Below are 13,940 nucleotides of genomic sequence, written 5' to 3'. Positions count from 1 at the left end.
AAGTTGAAATAATTTCTTAATTATTTCCATTATAAGATAAAAGCTCATATGCACTGGATTGGAGAGAGCCAAGTAGGGAACTGCAAACTAAATGTCTGTAAATGCATAAAACAGTTCCTTGTGGACTGGCATTCTGTAGCTTAAGCGTCATGACTGATGAGGGAATTTTAACCAAGAAAAAGACCATGAAGGACCAGGCCAAGAAATTATGGGTAAATGGCCGTGATCGCCTGTGAGATGTGATAGCATGAATGTGAGGCATCACTTCTTTTTGGAAGCAGAAACTGAATGGTAGAGAAATTGTTTGGCATCCGTTCTGATATCCACCCGTGCCAGCTGCTCCAGGTTCTCAGTTGTATGCATTCATAAAATTCGTACTGAAAATCCACCATGCCTTTTTGGATGTGCACAGAGGCATGTCTTCTTCTCTATAGTTGGGAAAGAGGAAGCAATGGGAAAGAAATGTTAGTGTCGAGAGCAGAAGTATTTTGTAAGTAGCGGTTTTGTTTGCCTTTTTCCAGTCACACATTTTTCCAATGTAAAAATGTGTCCAGAGTTTGTGGGACTAGAACCACCTCAGCCGTAGTGTGCCTTGAAAGCAAGGCTGTCTCTACAGAGCAGGCAGGAACACGAGGACAGGGCTTATTGGTGGAACAACTTGGGGGTGGGGACTTCTCTTTTGTACTGGGTGTCAGTCTAGAGGACATCTGCATGGGTTCCCCAACTTGGGCAGGGCCCCTTCTCCCTGCCTTTCTCTCCACGTAGCAAACACTGATGAGTATTGTCTGCTGGGAGTTGAGAATACACTCATGAAAACAGAATTGCCCCCACAGACCTTATATCCCAGTGATGTGTGCACTGAGCCCAGGGCCTGGAACAGGGCCAGTGCAGTGCCAGGCACATAGACATGCTCAATGATTTTCTTTCCTAAGGAAGCAATAAACACATTTATATTTCAACCTCTGAGTCACCATTGATACTTATTTTCTATTATTTACCTTGCAAAGGAAGGGAATTTCTTTCTTTTTAAAATATTTATTTATTTATTTATTTTAGTGGAGGGGGGAAGAGAGAGAGAGAGTGTGTGTGTATGTAGAGGTCTCCCATTTACTGGTTCCCTCCCCCAAAACCTGCAAAAGCCTGTAGTGTGGACCTCAGTACAGGTCTCCCACATGAGTGGTAGGGACTCAGCCACTGCCCACAGTCTGTATTAGCAGGGAGTTGGGAACAGCAGCTGGAGTCAGGACTGGAGCCCAGGCACTCAGACGTATGACAAAGGTTTCTCTAGCTTAAATGCCAGCTCCAGGCATTTCTTTTGTGGAGAGGAATCTACACCATGATTTACCCAAGCTGACATCATCTGCAATGTATCTTGATTTTAATAATGGCCTCGGTCCAATTTTGTTAGAGAGTTTTATGTAGATGGGCAATTAGTATACTCATCCCCGCAATACGTTTCCACTGCAGTTTCTTTTTTCAGATGTCTTTTGAATTCATCCTTCTCTGTAGTTCATCGCAGTGTTAGGAGGCATCTTCGTGACCATGAAGGCAACTTCGCTGTTTTATAGATGAAATAGACATGTAAAGGCATTAAAAAAATCCAGCACATGTCACTGAGGACTAGGACTGGTTCTCCTCCAAGTCCAATTCTCCTTTTCACTAAATTATAAGAATTATATATTAGAACTTTCATTGTCTCAGAAAATGTCCTATGGATGGAAGAACTTTAACTTGGAATGAAGTATCAGGGATTTCTGAAACTATGAGGAAAAACCCCTTAAACTATTTGGATATCAGTTTCCTCCTGGTATTTGTGATAAACAAGGGAATGTATTCATATCCTAGAAAACAAAAAATTTCTTAGAGAAAAAAAATCCCTCACTGCCAGAATTGTGCCAGTTAATAATGGACATGTGTAAAGTTTTAATAAAGGGAGGAGCCCCAGTGAAATTATTATGTTCATTGTCATACCTCAAAGTCATCTTTTCCAGGGATTCATATTAACCTTGAAATCTATTTCTTCTGATCATTCATCCATTTCTTATTCAGTAGATTCACTAAGTGACTGTAAGGTGCCAGGCCCTGGGAAACAAGGGAGATAGAGTTTCTTCCAGAATGTACAGACTGGCAGAAAGACAGACGGTGCAAGTACTGTCAAATTGCTTTCTGGAGGTTCTTCTCTCTTCACTGTATTATTTGTTTCCTTTTCTGTGCAGAACCATTTTATCTTGATGTTATCCCATTTGTTTATTTTTGCTTTTGTTTTTTTAAGATGTTATAAAAAAAATCTTAGTCCAGTTCAACATCATTAAGTGATTCACTTATGTTTCCTTCTAGCCAGTTCACAGTTTTTAGTCTTAGATTTAAGTCTAACCCATTTTGAGTTGATTTTTGTATGACAGAAAGGTGGTTAGTTTCATTCTTTTGCTTGTGGATATTCAAATTTCCCAAAGCCATTTATTGAAGATACTGTCCTTTCTCTAATATTCATAGCTCCTTTGTCAAAAGTCAATCAGCTACAGATCCGTAAGACTGTTTCTGAGCTCTTTACTCTATGCCACTTGTCTGTATGTTCATTTTTATACCAGTACCATGCTTTTGCATTATGGTAGCTTTGTAGTATTTTTTTTTTGACAGGCAGAGTGGACAGTGAGAGAGAGAGAGAGAGAGAGAAAGGTCTTCCTTTTTCCATTGGTTCAACCCCCAATGGCCGCTACGGCTGGCGCACTGCAGCCAGTGCACTGTGCTGATCCGAAGCCAGGAACCAGGTGCTTATCCTGGTCTCCCATGGGGTGCAGGGCCCAAGCACTTGGGCCATCCTCCACTGCACTCCCAGGCCACAGCAGAGAGCTGGACTGGAAGAGGAGTAACCAGGACAGAATCCGGCACCCTGACTGGGACTAGAACCAAGGGTGCCGGCGCTGCAGGTGGAGGGTTAGCTTAGTGAGCCGTGGCACTGGATCATTTTGATTCTATGATATTTATTTTTTTAAACACAAAAGCCCAAAGAGGGAAAAAGATGTAGATCAAGGTTACTTTATTCCTGGAGACACAGTGAGTAAGGCTTGACATTTTTTTCTCTCTGGTGTGGTTATGCAGTGGCCATGTCCATGGCATCCAAAGCCACACCACATGAAGCATGCAATCTATAGAAATCAGACATGGCACACACACAGATGGACAAACGCTAGTCTCCCCCATTGCTGTTCATCCAGGTTGCCATGTCTAATCCCCTCTCAGAGAGAATACTTGGAGCTGTCATTTGTAGGTATCATCAGAGTGGGTGGTTTGTGATTTTGCTCAAAGTCTGAGGATCACCTCCTACTGTATGTAGTGCTTTGATTTGAACCACAAACCAAGTTCTGAGAATACATATATTTGTTGACCATTGTCACAAGTGGCGATTAGAATCTCTTTCCACCAGATCTGCTGCTGCCATGTAATGATGACCTCCATTCCCGAAACTCTTTCTCTGGACAGAAGGGCAAGATGAGCAGCCATCCTTCCTGAAATGGTCAAAAGACTCTGAAAGTCTCTAATTTTTAAGCATTTAGAAAATTGTAAAGATTCCCTCAATTTTATTAACATTATTATACATGTATATACTAAGGCCTTTCAAAGAGTTCATGGAAAATGCATGTTATGAAAAAAACTATGCATGGACTTCAATATTTTTTTACTCCAAAACAAACTTAACTTCTTTCATCCCATTTCCCATGAACTTTTTGAAATAACTTCGTGTGTGTGTTGAGGGAGGGTGTTAGGGGGATTTTGTAGTGTGTCCATTCTACACTCCTTTGGAACTTTGGAATAGTGATTTTGGTAAAATCAGCAGTATTTCTAGATGACAGCTTTAGGCTTTTACCACTTAATTGCTATATAATCCACAGAAGCTCATCTGTTCTTTCCTATAAAAGGCCTGATACTTTGTCCTCACTCGAATAGTAGCTCCCATGTTGTTGCAGGAAAATGTAGATCAATAAAATACAAAGTACTTGTTTGAAAGTGAAGGTTAAGTTCAAATTCAATGACCTACGCTTTGTAAAACACGAAATTCATTAATGATATTGAGTGTGTGTTTTTTAAATGTACGAATGAACTTGTATTTATTGGTGATTAAAATACATGTGTTGTTGAACCCCCAAATTTGAGCATAGAAATGAAGCTCTCTATTTTATTGAACTCAATTCTATGCTACCCTGCTAAGAGAGAAGTCTGGGGCAAAGTATGGAAAGTAGAGTGAAAATCAGGGGAATGTAATTGGCCAATAACTATGAGAGGAGAAAGAAGGGTTAGTATGATGCTTGAGTCAATGAAACAGGGGCAAGAGGACCTCCCAACAGAATTACTGTTGAGGGAAGCAGATGTCTGGGAGATTTATTTTCAGTCAGGTCTCAGCTGATGAGCGATAGACTGTTTTTTTTTTAATTTTATTTTGTTCTTATTCCACCTTTTATGTCTAATTCTCAAACGGCAATTTTCCAGAATGTACTAGTGTATGCGGAGTAGCTCAGACTTAGAGAAAAATACATAGTTGGCAACTCTACACTTTGGACATTAGTTGTGACTGCTGGTAAGATTTATTTCTTAAACCTATGTTGCTGAAATGAGAAATTTGAGATGTGCAGTAGGTATAAAAACCTATATCCTGATGACTTAGAATACCTTTAGAAATATAGCACTAAAAAACTGAGAAGAAACTGTTGTTTTGTTTTGTTTTGTTTTAGTATGGAACCACAGGTAATCATCCTTTGCAATTGAGCTGGAAATTGGCACCAGAATCACATTAGTTCCAGGATTTTACAGAGGATTTCCCTTTTTTAAACATTTATTTTATTTATTGGAAAAGCAGAGTTATGGGAAGAGAGACAGATTTTCCATCCTCTGGTTCACTCTCCAAATGGTTGCAACAGACCAAAGCCAGGAAGCAGGAGCTTCATCTGGGTCTCCCATGTGGGTGCAGGGGCCCAAGTACCTGGGTCATCTTTTGCTACTCTCCCAGGTGCATTAGCAGGAAGCTGAATAGGAAATGGAGCAGCTGGGACTCAAACTGGCACCCATAGGCCATGCTGGTGTTGCTCGCAGTGGCTTAACTCATAGCTCCACAATTCTGTCCCTGAGGATTTCTTCAGTTATTTATTGTTTATAGCTCATGGAAAAATTATTGTTCAAGAAATTGACCCAGACTGTTTTCATAATCTCATACACGATTACTACTTAGGACTCGTACAGAGCATTTCCCACCTAAGCGAAATGGAGGTCTTCTTCCCTTTCCCTGCCCATGCCTACCACGTAGTTCTTGTACCTCAAATCCTCCTTTTCAATGCCCAGTATGCTCTCCTTGCTCACTCTGCTCTCATGTTATGGCCTTGATGCTAACCATCACCTCTGCTTAAAAATTCTCCCCCACAATAATTTCTTCACTCGTTTAAATCACTATTTAATTGATAGTTCACTTGCTCAAATATCTTTTCATTGAAGTCTTATTTCTAGTACTGCTGCTATAACCTAAGTTTTCCTCCAAGCTGAATACTATTTTATCTCTAGTTAACGGATGAGATAATTTAACCTTATGTCAGTTAGTGAGTTCACTAGTTGGATCCAAATTGTTTCCAGTATTTTTTTTTTTTTTGCAATTATCATCCTTCAATGCATGTCCTCATATACATATCTTTGTGCACTCTTTATTTTTCCCTCAGGACAATTTTCTAGAGGTGAATGTGTTGGGTCCAAGTGTATACATGGTTCCTGGCTCTGTTTTAATAGTGGTTTCAGCAATGCCAGAGGACAAGAGGAAACAGTGACTCAAAGAAGGCAGATGGGGCTTATGAGTGTGAAAATTTGCAATAAGGTTGGGCAGAGCATCTTCCATCAAATTCTATCAGCTCTTTTCCTTTGTTAAAGGGTACTTGCTTGATGCTTTAAAGGGTGACTTTCTGTTTAGTTTGGAAGATTTGCTTACAATTGCAAGCAAAGGAGGTGTTCTTAGAATCACCTTAGCCCCATTTGTGGACCACTGTAGGACAGGAGGGAAAAGGTGATTACTGCTGCAGTGGGCACATGTCGTGACAAAGGCTATATGGATGCCCTTTGACACTTCAATGTAGAGGGAGCTATAAGCCAGGTATTGCTTTACCCCAATCCTTTCTTCAAAGTACCTTGAGATGTTGGAACCTCCCTGCTGCCCCCAGACAGCTGCTCTCTCACATGCACCCAGAAGAGACTTTAAAATATTCCCATGGCTGAGGCAGCAGATGATGGCCCAAGTACTTGGGCCCCTGCCACCCAGGTGGGAAACCCAGATGGAGTACCTGGCTCCTGACATCAGCCTGGACCTGCCCTGGATATTGTGGCCATTTGGGGAGTAACCCTCTCTCTCCCTCCTCATCCCTGTAACTCTGCCTTTCAAATAAGTAAATAAACTTTAAAAGAAAGTACCCAGAATTGAGTCAAATAGTAACTATGTCTTCGTGTCCTTCATCAACAAGTTAAACACTACCTTTTGTTAGAAAGTTAACCAGACCCTTAGACTTGGTAGATAGTAAATAGCAACCGAAAAATTAGAATTTCCATTCCTTCATCACTTAAAATGAATTATTAACCCAAATGATAATAGCACTTGTGGTTTTTCTTCCTTTTTAACAGTTGGAGGCATCTGTACTGTGATTCAGACAAAGGCAAAAATAACAGCAAATGAATGGGGAGACAATTATTTTCTGATAGGCCCGTATTTTGAGCACAACATGAAGACTCAGGTGGAACAGTGTGAGCCTACAAACGATGCTGTGAGAAGAGCTGTGGACACAATGAATAAGCATGGCTGCCAGGTAAGGATGTTGACTGACACTTCACCTGCATCTCTCATTCAGCTGTGTGGGAAAACAGACCACAATGGACAGGAGCTCTCAAGACAAGACTCCACCTACTTAGGGAAGAAGAGCAGGTTTGTGAGACAGATGATGAACTTTTTTTGTTTTGTGTTTTTTTTTAAGATTCATTTTATTTATTTGAAAGATGGAGTTACAGAGCAGAGAGAGGTGGAAACAGACAGAGAGGTCTTCCATCCGCTGGTTCACTCCCCAGATGGCTGCAACAGCCAGAGCTGTGCTGACCTGAAGCCAGGAGTGAGGAACTTCTTCCAGGTCTCCCACATGGGTGCAGGGGCCCAAGGACTTGGGCCATCTTCTACTGCTTTCCCAGGCCATAGTGGAATGCTGGATTGGAAGAAGAGCAGCCAGGACTAGAACCGGCGCCCATATGGGATGCCGGCGCTTCAGGCCAGGACTTGAACTCACTGTGCCACAGTGCCAGCCCCTGAACTTGGTTTTTAGTAGATGAGATTTGAGACGTGTTGTGAAAGCCAGGGGAAAACGTCTGGGGGGCTAATGAGTTTAGAGCTCAACAGCAGGTTTAGGATGGAGATGTTTTGAGAGTCATTTGCCTTAAATTGTAGTTGAAGTCATGCCTATTGGTAGCGTTTTCAATATTGATAGCAATTTATAGACTAAGAGCAAAAGCTTTGAGCTGCCCTTTGGGAATGTCACCGTGTCAGAGCATCTACATTAGCAGGAGCCAAAGGTCACAACTTTAGAAGCAAAGCTAGTGATGTAGAACCAAAGACATCCAAGTCCTGATCCTCAGAATCTACCATGTTACTTAGGAATAGCAACAGGGGATTTGTAGTTGTGATTAGGATTTTGAGATAGGGAGATAACCCTGAATCATCTGGATAGAGGCAATGTGACACAAGAACTCACCCAGGAGGGAGGCAGTGGAAGAAGAGTGTGAGAGGAGTGACAGTGAAGTGGAGGTTGGAATGATATCCTTTGAAGACAGAGGAAGAAGCCACAAGAAATGCAGGTGGCATCTAGAAGCAGGAAAAAGTGATAAAACAGATAATTGCCGAGACATCATGGATGGGTTACAGCTCTGCCAAGATGTGAATTTTAGCTTGTGATTCCATTTTGAATGACTGAGCTCCATATCTGTCAAGTAATAAATTTATGTAATTTTAAGTCACCAGATTTGTGCCTATTTGTTTCAAGAATAGACGAGAGATTAAGTCAACAAAGGACCGAACTGGGCTCCATGGGTTTGATAATATTAAGGCTATTGGCAACAATGCTAAGTGGAGTTTCAGAAGAGAAACAGAGGTTAAATAAGGTTTCAGTGGATTAAGAAATGAATGAGTGATGAGAGAAAGGGTACAAAATTTGTGGCACAAGATTTTTTCATGAAGAGGAGAGAGAATAATATAGCTGTATAGAAATATGGCTTCAAGAATGGGGGCCTTAAATATGGGTAAGACCCGAACATATTTATATACCAAGAGAAAATACAATAGTACCCCCTTATCTATCATTTTTTCTTTCTGTGCTTTCAATTACACATAGTCAACTGAAAATATCAAATGGGAAATTCCAGAAGCAAACAATTCATAAGTTTTAAATTGTAAATCATTCTGAGTGGCATGATGGAATCTCAAACCATCATTTAAATAATCTGTCCAGATGTCCATGCTGTATATACTACCTGTTCGTTGGTCAGTTAGTAGTCTTGTAGGTTATCAGATGGACAGTCTCATTATTAAAGGAACTGTGTTCTAGTAACCCTTACATAGTAGCCTAATACTATGTTAAGATGTCTACATCATTAACCTCACTTCATCTCATCACCTAGGCATTGTATCATCTCACACCATCACAAGAAGGATGAGCACAGTACAATGAGATATTTTGAGAGACTACATTCATATAATATTGTTATATTTTATTATTGTTCTTAATTTCTTAGTTATACATCTAGCTTTATCATAGCTTTGCATGCATAGGAAAAAATGGTATATGTAGGATCTGGTTTATGTAGTATATCTGGTATATGTAGGATCCAGTTTCAGGCATCTGCTGGGGTCTTATTTCATAGATAAGGGGAAAATGACTGTATCTAGCAGACAGGAAGAAGTTGAAGGTTAAAATAGGTTGGTAATTAAAGAGGATAAAGTCACTGAGAGTGAGGAAAGCAACGCAATCTAACATAATATTAAAACAATCACTCTTCACCCCTTTCCCTCAAACAGGACATAAAAGAACGGATGAAAACATCTGACAATAAATTTAGGGTGGTCTCATTTTCCAATGTTTTTGATGATTTTACTACAGCAGAACTCAAAGATCATCTCCTAAGAGTTAGGAGTGTAGGAATAGAGAATTTGAAGAAAGCTTCTGAGAAAGTGCTTGGGGAATATGCAAAAGTATTTCTGGGCATCAGGACTTTTTAGTGGGACAAACATTTACAACTGTGACTTTCAGCATCCATCAGCAGTCTGAGGGAACATGTAGGAAGTTGACCAGATGGAGATCCAGCGTTGTTTAATTTCCACATTGGTACAATTGAGCAAGGTGCCACAAGGACGGGAGGTAATATTGAGGGTGTTTGAAATAATGATGGAATGGATGAACCACTGGGTTTAAAACGGATTGCCTGATAGGAAGCAATAATGTAGGAGAACATGGGGTTTAGGAACTGGAGTTCTTAGAGAGGAAAAAGAGAGTACAAACATGTGTTGCATAATGACAGGGATATGTTCTGAGAAATGCATTCTCGGGGGATTTCATCATTGTCCCAGTATCACAAAGTGTATTTACACAAACCTAGATGGTATAGGTCAGTCACTCAATGTGCCTTTTGGTGCAGTCAAGAGACAGTAAACATGAGAAGTCTGAGGCCATGGCCAGTGCAGAATTACCTACTGTTTCACTGGCTCCTTTTTTGTAGGTAGCAGGAGTACACTTTACTACCCCACATTTTCTATATTTTTTAAATACATAAACCATAACATGGTTATTTATTGTCATTCTCAAGTATTATATGCAATGGTGTATGCCATACTTCACACAATCAGCGCTGCAGTAGGTTTGTTTACACTGGCATCACCACCAATATGTGAGGAATGTGTCGTGCTGTGGCATTATCACAGCTGTGATGTCACTAAACCATAAGACTTTTCAACTCTGTTTTAATCATATGGGACCACTGTATGTGCATGGCTTGTCATTGATTGGAACGTTATGATGTACTACACAATGGCACAAGTACATATACTGGGAGAAAACAATGATATAACTGGAAGTATAGACTTTGTGATCAGGTAACAGATCTCTCTCTCTCTTTTTTTTTTTTGAAAGACAGATTTAGACAATGAGAGAGAGACAGAGAAAGGTCTTCCTTCCGTTGGTTTACCCCCCAAGTGTCCGCTACGGCTGGAGCTACACCAATCCAAAGCCAGGAGCCAGGTGCTTCCTCCTGGTCTCCCATGCAGGTGCAGGGCCCAAGCACTTGGGCCATCCTCCACTGCCTTCCCGGGCCACACAGCAGAGAGCTGGACTGGAAGAGGAGCAACTAGGACTAGAACCCGGTGCTCATATGGGATGCCGGCACCACAGGCAGAGGATTAACCAAGTGAGCCATGGCACCGGAATTCTAAAGTGACATATTTTAGAGTTGGAACAATTTGGGTTTTGACAAGGTTAAGAATGCAGCCATGAGCTTGGAGCAGCTGAAATCTGGTGGGCATGAAACTCACTGACGTCAATAAGGTCAAAGAACTGTTAGATAAGTGTGTAGAATAAAAAATCTGGACTTCTATTTGCCTAGCATGGGGTCCAAAAATAACCAGGGGATTGAGTAGAATAAGGAGAGGTAATGCATTTAGACACCATAGATTTCAAAAATGTCTTAATTCATGAATAGAGAGCAAGGCTTTAAAAGTTCCTATGGAATTTATCAAGGAGTAACTTTCCCTCGTGCTCACTGAGAACAGGAGACACCTCCTTGGGGTATCTGTGTGAGTAGTGGTGTCCAGGGGGAGCAAGCAAGGCTGATGGAGCAGGACATGTCACGGAGAGCACCAGGGAAACCTTTCATAGTGCAGACAGCGTAGGGATTGTTAGGAGAGTGACAGATGGGTGCATGCTGTACCATTGGGGTGGAAGTGCCTGAGAGGTTAGGAGGGGCTTGTATTTAAAGATTCCAGGTGCTGCTAAATCTTGGTGCTTGTCCAACCTGCTGCCTTTGTTCTTAGTGGCCTCCAAGAAATTAGGGTGTCATTCATGTTACTGTCTTAAGAGAAGTGGGCTAGAAGCCAGTTTCTTGGAATGCAGCTGGAGGGGCTGGGATGTCACATGTATGTTCTGGTTTCTTTTCTTGGATTTCTGGTGGAAGGATGGTTCCATAACACAGGCAGGAAAGGACAGGAAGTCGAGACAAGGTAGCTTATGTTCCTAGTTTGTAGTGTCAACACTTCTCTAGGATCTCAGCTTGCTGTAACATATGTCACATAGTGGGCATCCAGTGGCATTTGTTGAATACATTCATTTGTTGAATTCATTTATTTGTTGAATAAATTCATGAATCAATGAATATCCCAAAGAGAAAACTATTGGCAACTTGCCTGAGGCTCAGGAAAATTCAATCTGAAGAGGAAAGCCCAGCAAGATGAAGACTAAATAATGCTGGCAGCAGGTGACTTGCAATGGTTTCAAGGCTGGCCAAGGCCTGGCAAGGGGAAGGGCATCACCACAAATGCTTGAGTCCCAGGGAGGAAGTGATGATTCAGTTGAGCTTTCCAGCTACGCAAAATTCAGCCTTGGATTGCGTGATAAGGGTCAAGATTCAAGGCACGTGGACATCGTTTTCCAGAGAAGCCTGGAAACACAATGAGAGAGATTCAGCCCCTGCTGAGATCCAGAGAGGTGTTGAAGTAGTTATTGAGGTTGCATATATCACAGGGGAATGAACACAAAATAGAAAGACAAATGAACAAGTAAATTCCACAGAAATACAGACAAAAGGGGAATTTAAAGCTGAAATACACAGGTGATTATATAATCAAATTTTTATATTAAATTAAGATTTAAAAAAAATTGAGGTAGATAATGCATGAAAATTTGTAAATGGTAAAATATTTAACAATAGAAGAAGTCAATTTGAGGAATATAATAGGATTACTTTTTTAAAAAAATATTTATTTTGAATGTCAGAGTTATATGTACATATATAGAGAGAGACACAGATAGAGAGGTCTCTTCCATCTACTGGTTTACTCCCCAAATAGCCACAATGGCCAGTGCTGGGCCAGGCCAAAGCCAGGAGCTGGGAGCTTCCTCTGGGTCTCCCATGTAGGTGGCAGAGGCCCAAGCACTTGGGCCATCTTCTGCTGCTTTTCCCAAGCCATTAGCAGGGAAGTGGATCAGAAGTAGAACAGTTAGGACGTGAACCAGTGCCTATATGAGATGATGGCATCTCCAGTGGTGGCTTTACCCACTATGCCACAACACCAGCCCCAGGATTACTTTTCAAAAAAAAAATTATTTACTTATTTGAAAGACAGAGAGAGGAAGAGACAGAGATGTCTTCCATCTGCTGGTTCACTCACCCAATGGCTACAATGGCTAGAGCTGGGCCAGGCCCAAGCCAGGAGCCAGGAGCTTAATCCAGGTCTCCCACATGAGTGGCAGGGGCCCAATACTTGGGCCATCTTCTGCCAATTTCCTAGGCATATTAGCAGGGGTGTGGATCAGAAGAGGAGCATGCAGGACATGAACCAGCGCCCATATCAGATGCTGGCATTGCAGGTGGTAGCTTAATACACTGTGTCACATGCTGGCCCCTTGTAATAGCATTAGACTTGGAGCTACTGGATTAAAGGGATAATGTATTATGGGCAACACATTTAGTGAAGACATAGGGTAGCTCACTGGGAAATATATTGTGTTACATTTTTATGGGAATAGTAAAATAAATCATGCACGTTTGCCTCCTGAAACAGGCTCTTCTCTACCAGGAAATGTTAAGTCCTATTGCATAAAGAAAAGTGACTCCATAGATACTATACCCACCTACAGATCATCAAAGATACAAAGCATTTAATCTTAGGAGTTTATCTTAACAGCATAGACTGTAATGTTAAGCTCCATCTCCATGAGCTCAAGTTCACAGTGGAGTACCAAGAGACAAAAGAGATTCCATGATCTCAATGTATTGTCATTGAGGACCAAATTTAATGAAGAGCAGTAACTACACAAATGGGTGCAAGTCCATTCCAGCTTCCAGATCAAACATGAGTTGTTGTGTGTTCTCACTACCCTTGATAGGTAGTTTGCTTAATCTGCTGTTGGTTTCTGAGGAGAGCTCATATCCTCTGGGTCTAGATACATTTTTGTCTCTGGCAATTCTGGTGATTACCCCATGGTTTGTGTTCTCTGTATGACAGGTGCATTTTGGACGATGGCTGATCGAAGGGAGTCCTTACGTGGTGCTCTTTGACATAGGCTACTCAGCCTGGAACCTGGACAGGTGGAAGGGTGATTTCTGGGAAGCGTGCAGTGTTGGCATTCCATATGATGACCGAGAAGCCAATGATATGCTGATATTTGGATCTTTAACTGCCTGGTTCCTAAAAGAGGTACTGTCTACTGTAAATTAATACAACAGAGGAGTGGTGCAAATGAGTTCAGTACCCCCAAGATCTCGCTCTCTGTTTCTGTCTGTTTGCCTTTAAAATTCTAATCAATAGATAGGTCATTTTAAAAAAATGACATCATCTAAAATTTGCTTAACCTAAAGTTTGTGGGTCATTTTTTTTCCTGAGGATGGTCTCAGGAAAGTCCCATGTATGTCAGGAGTGTGGTTCCCTTAAACAGTCTTTCTTACTGATGACATCATATTTCAAGAGCCTCCAAGGGTTGTCTTGAAGAGAAGGGAAAGATGGACAGCAGTCCTCATTGCTTTGTATTGGAGAAAGAACAAGGGAAGAAAGTGAGACCATTGGCAGAACTGGCCTAGTGGCAGATACAGAGCTGTTTACCACCTGTGGAACTAACCCTTCTTCACTGAGCCACGGCCCCAAGACTGAGGCCAACCACCACGCTGTGTGAGTGTGT

At 41.4% G+C, this 13,940-nt stretch overlaps 1 protein-coding gene across 1 annotated transcript in view; it reads left to right on the top strand.

Annotated features, from left to right (window-relative positions):
* GYS2 (glycogen synthase 2) overlaps positions 1-13,940 on the top strand; it is a 62,350-nt gene that overhangs the window by 995 nt on the left and 47,415 nt on the right. Inside the window, exons 2-3 of the mRNA XM_002712722.5 lie at positions 6,646-6,827; positions 13,271-13,462. Of these exons, the coding sequence (XP_002712768.2) occupies positions 6,646-6,827; positions 13,271-13,462 (374 nt within the window). The remainder of the gene's footprint in view (positions 1-6,645; positions 6,828-13,270; positions 13,463-13,940) is intronic.

The sequence above is a fragment of the Oryctolagus cuniculus genome, chromosome 9 (genome assembly GCF_964237555.1).
Source record: "Oryctolagus cuniculus chromosome 9, mOryCun1.1, whole genome shotgun sequence".
In the NCBI taxonomy this organism is placed as follows: domain Eukaryota; kingdom Metazoa; phylum Chordata; class Mammalia; order Lagomorpha; family Leporidae; genus Oryctolagus; species Oryctolagus cuniculus.
The sequence above is the reverse complement of the archived record's forward strand: the minus strand, read 5'-3'. Positions and strand labels throughout refer to the sequence as shown.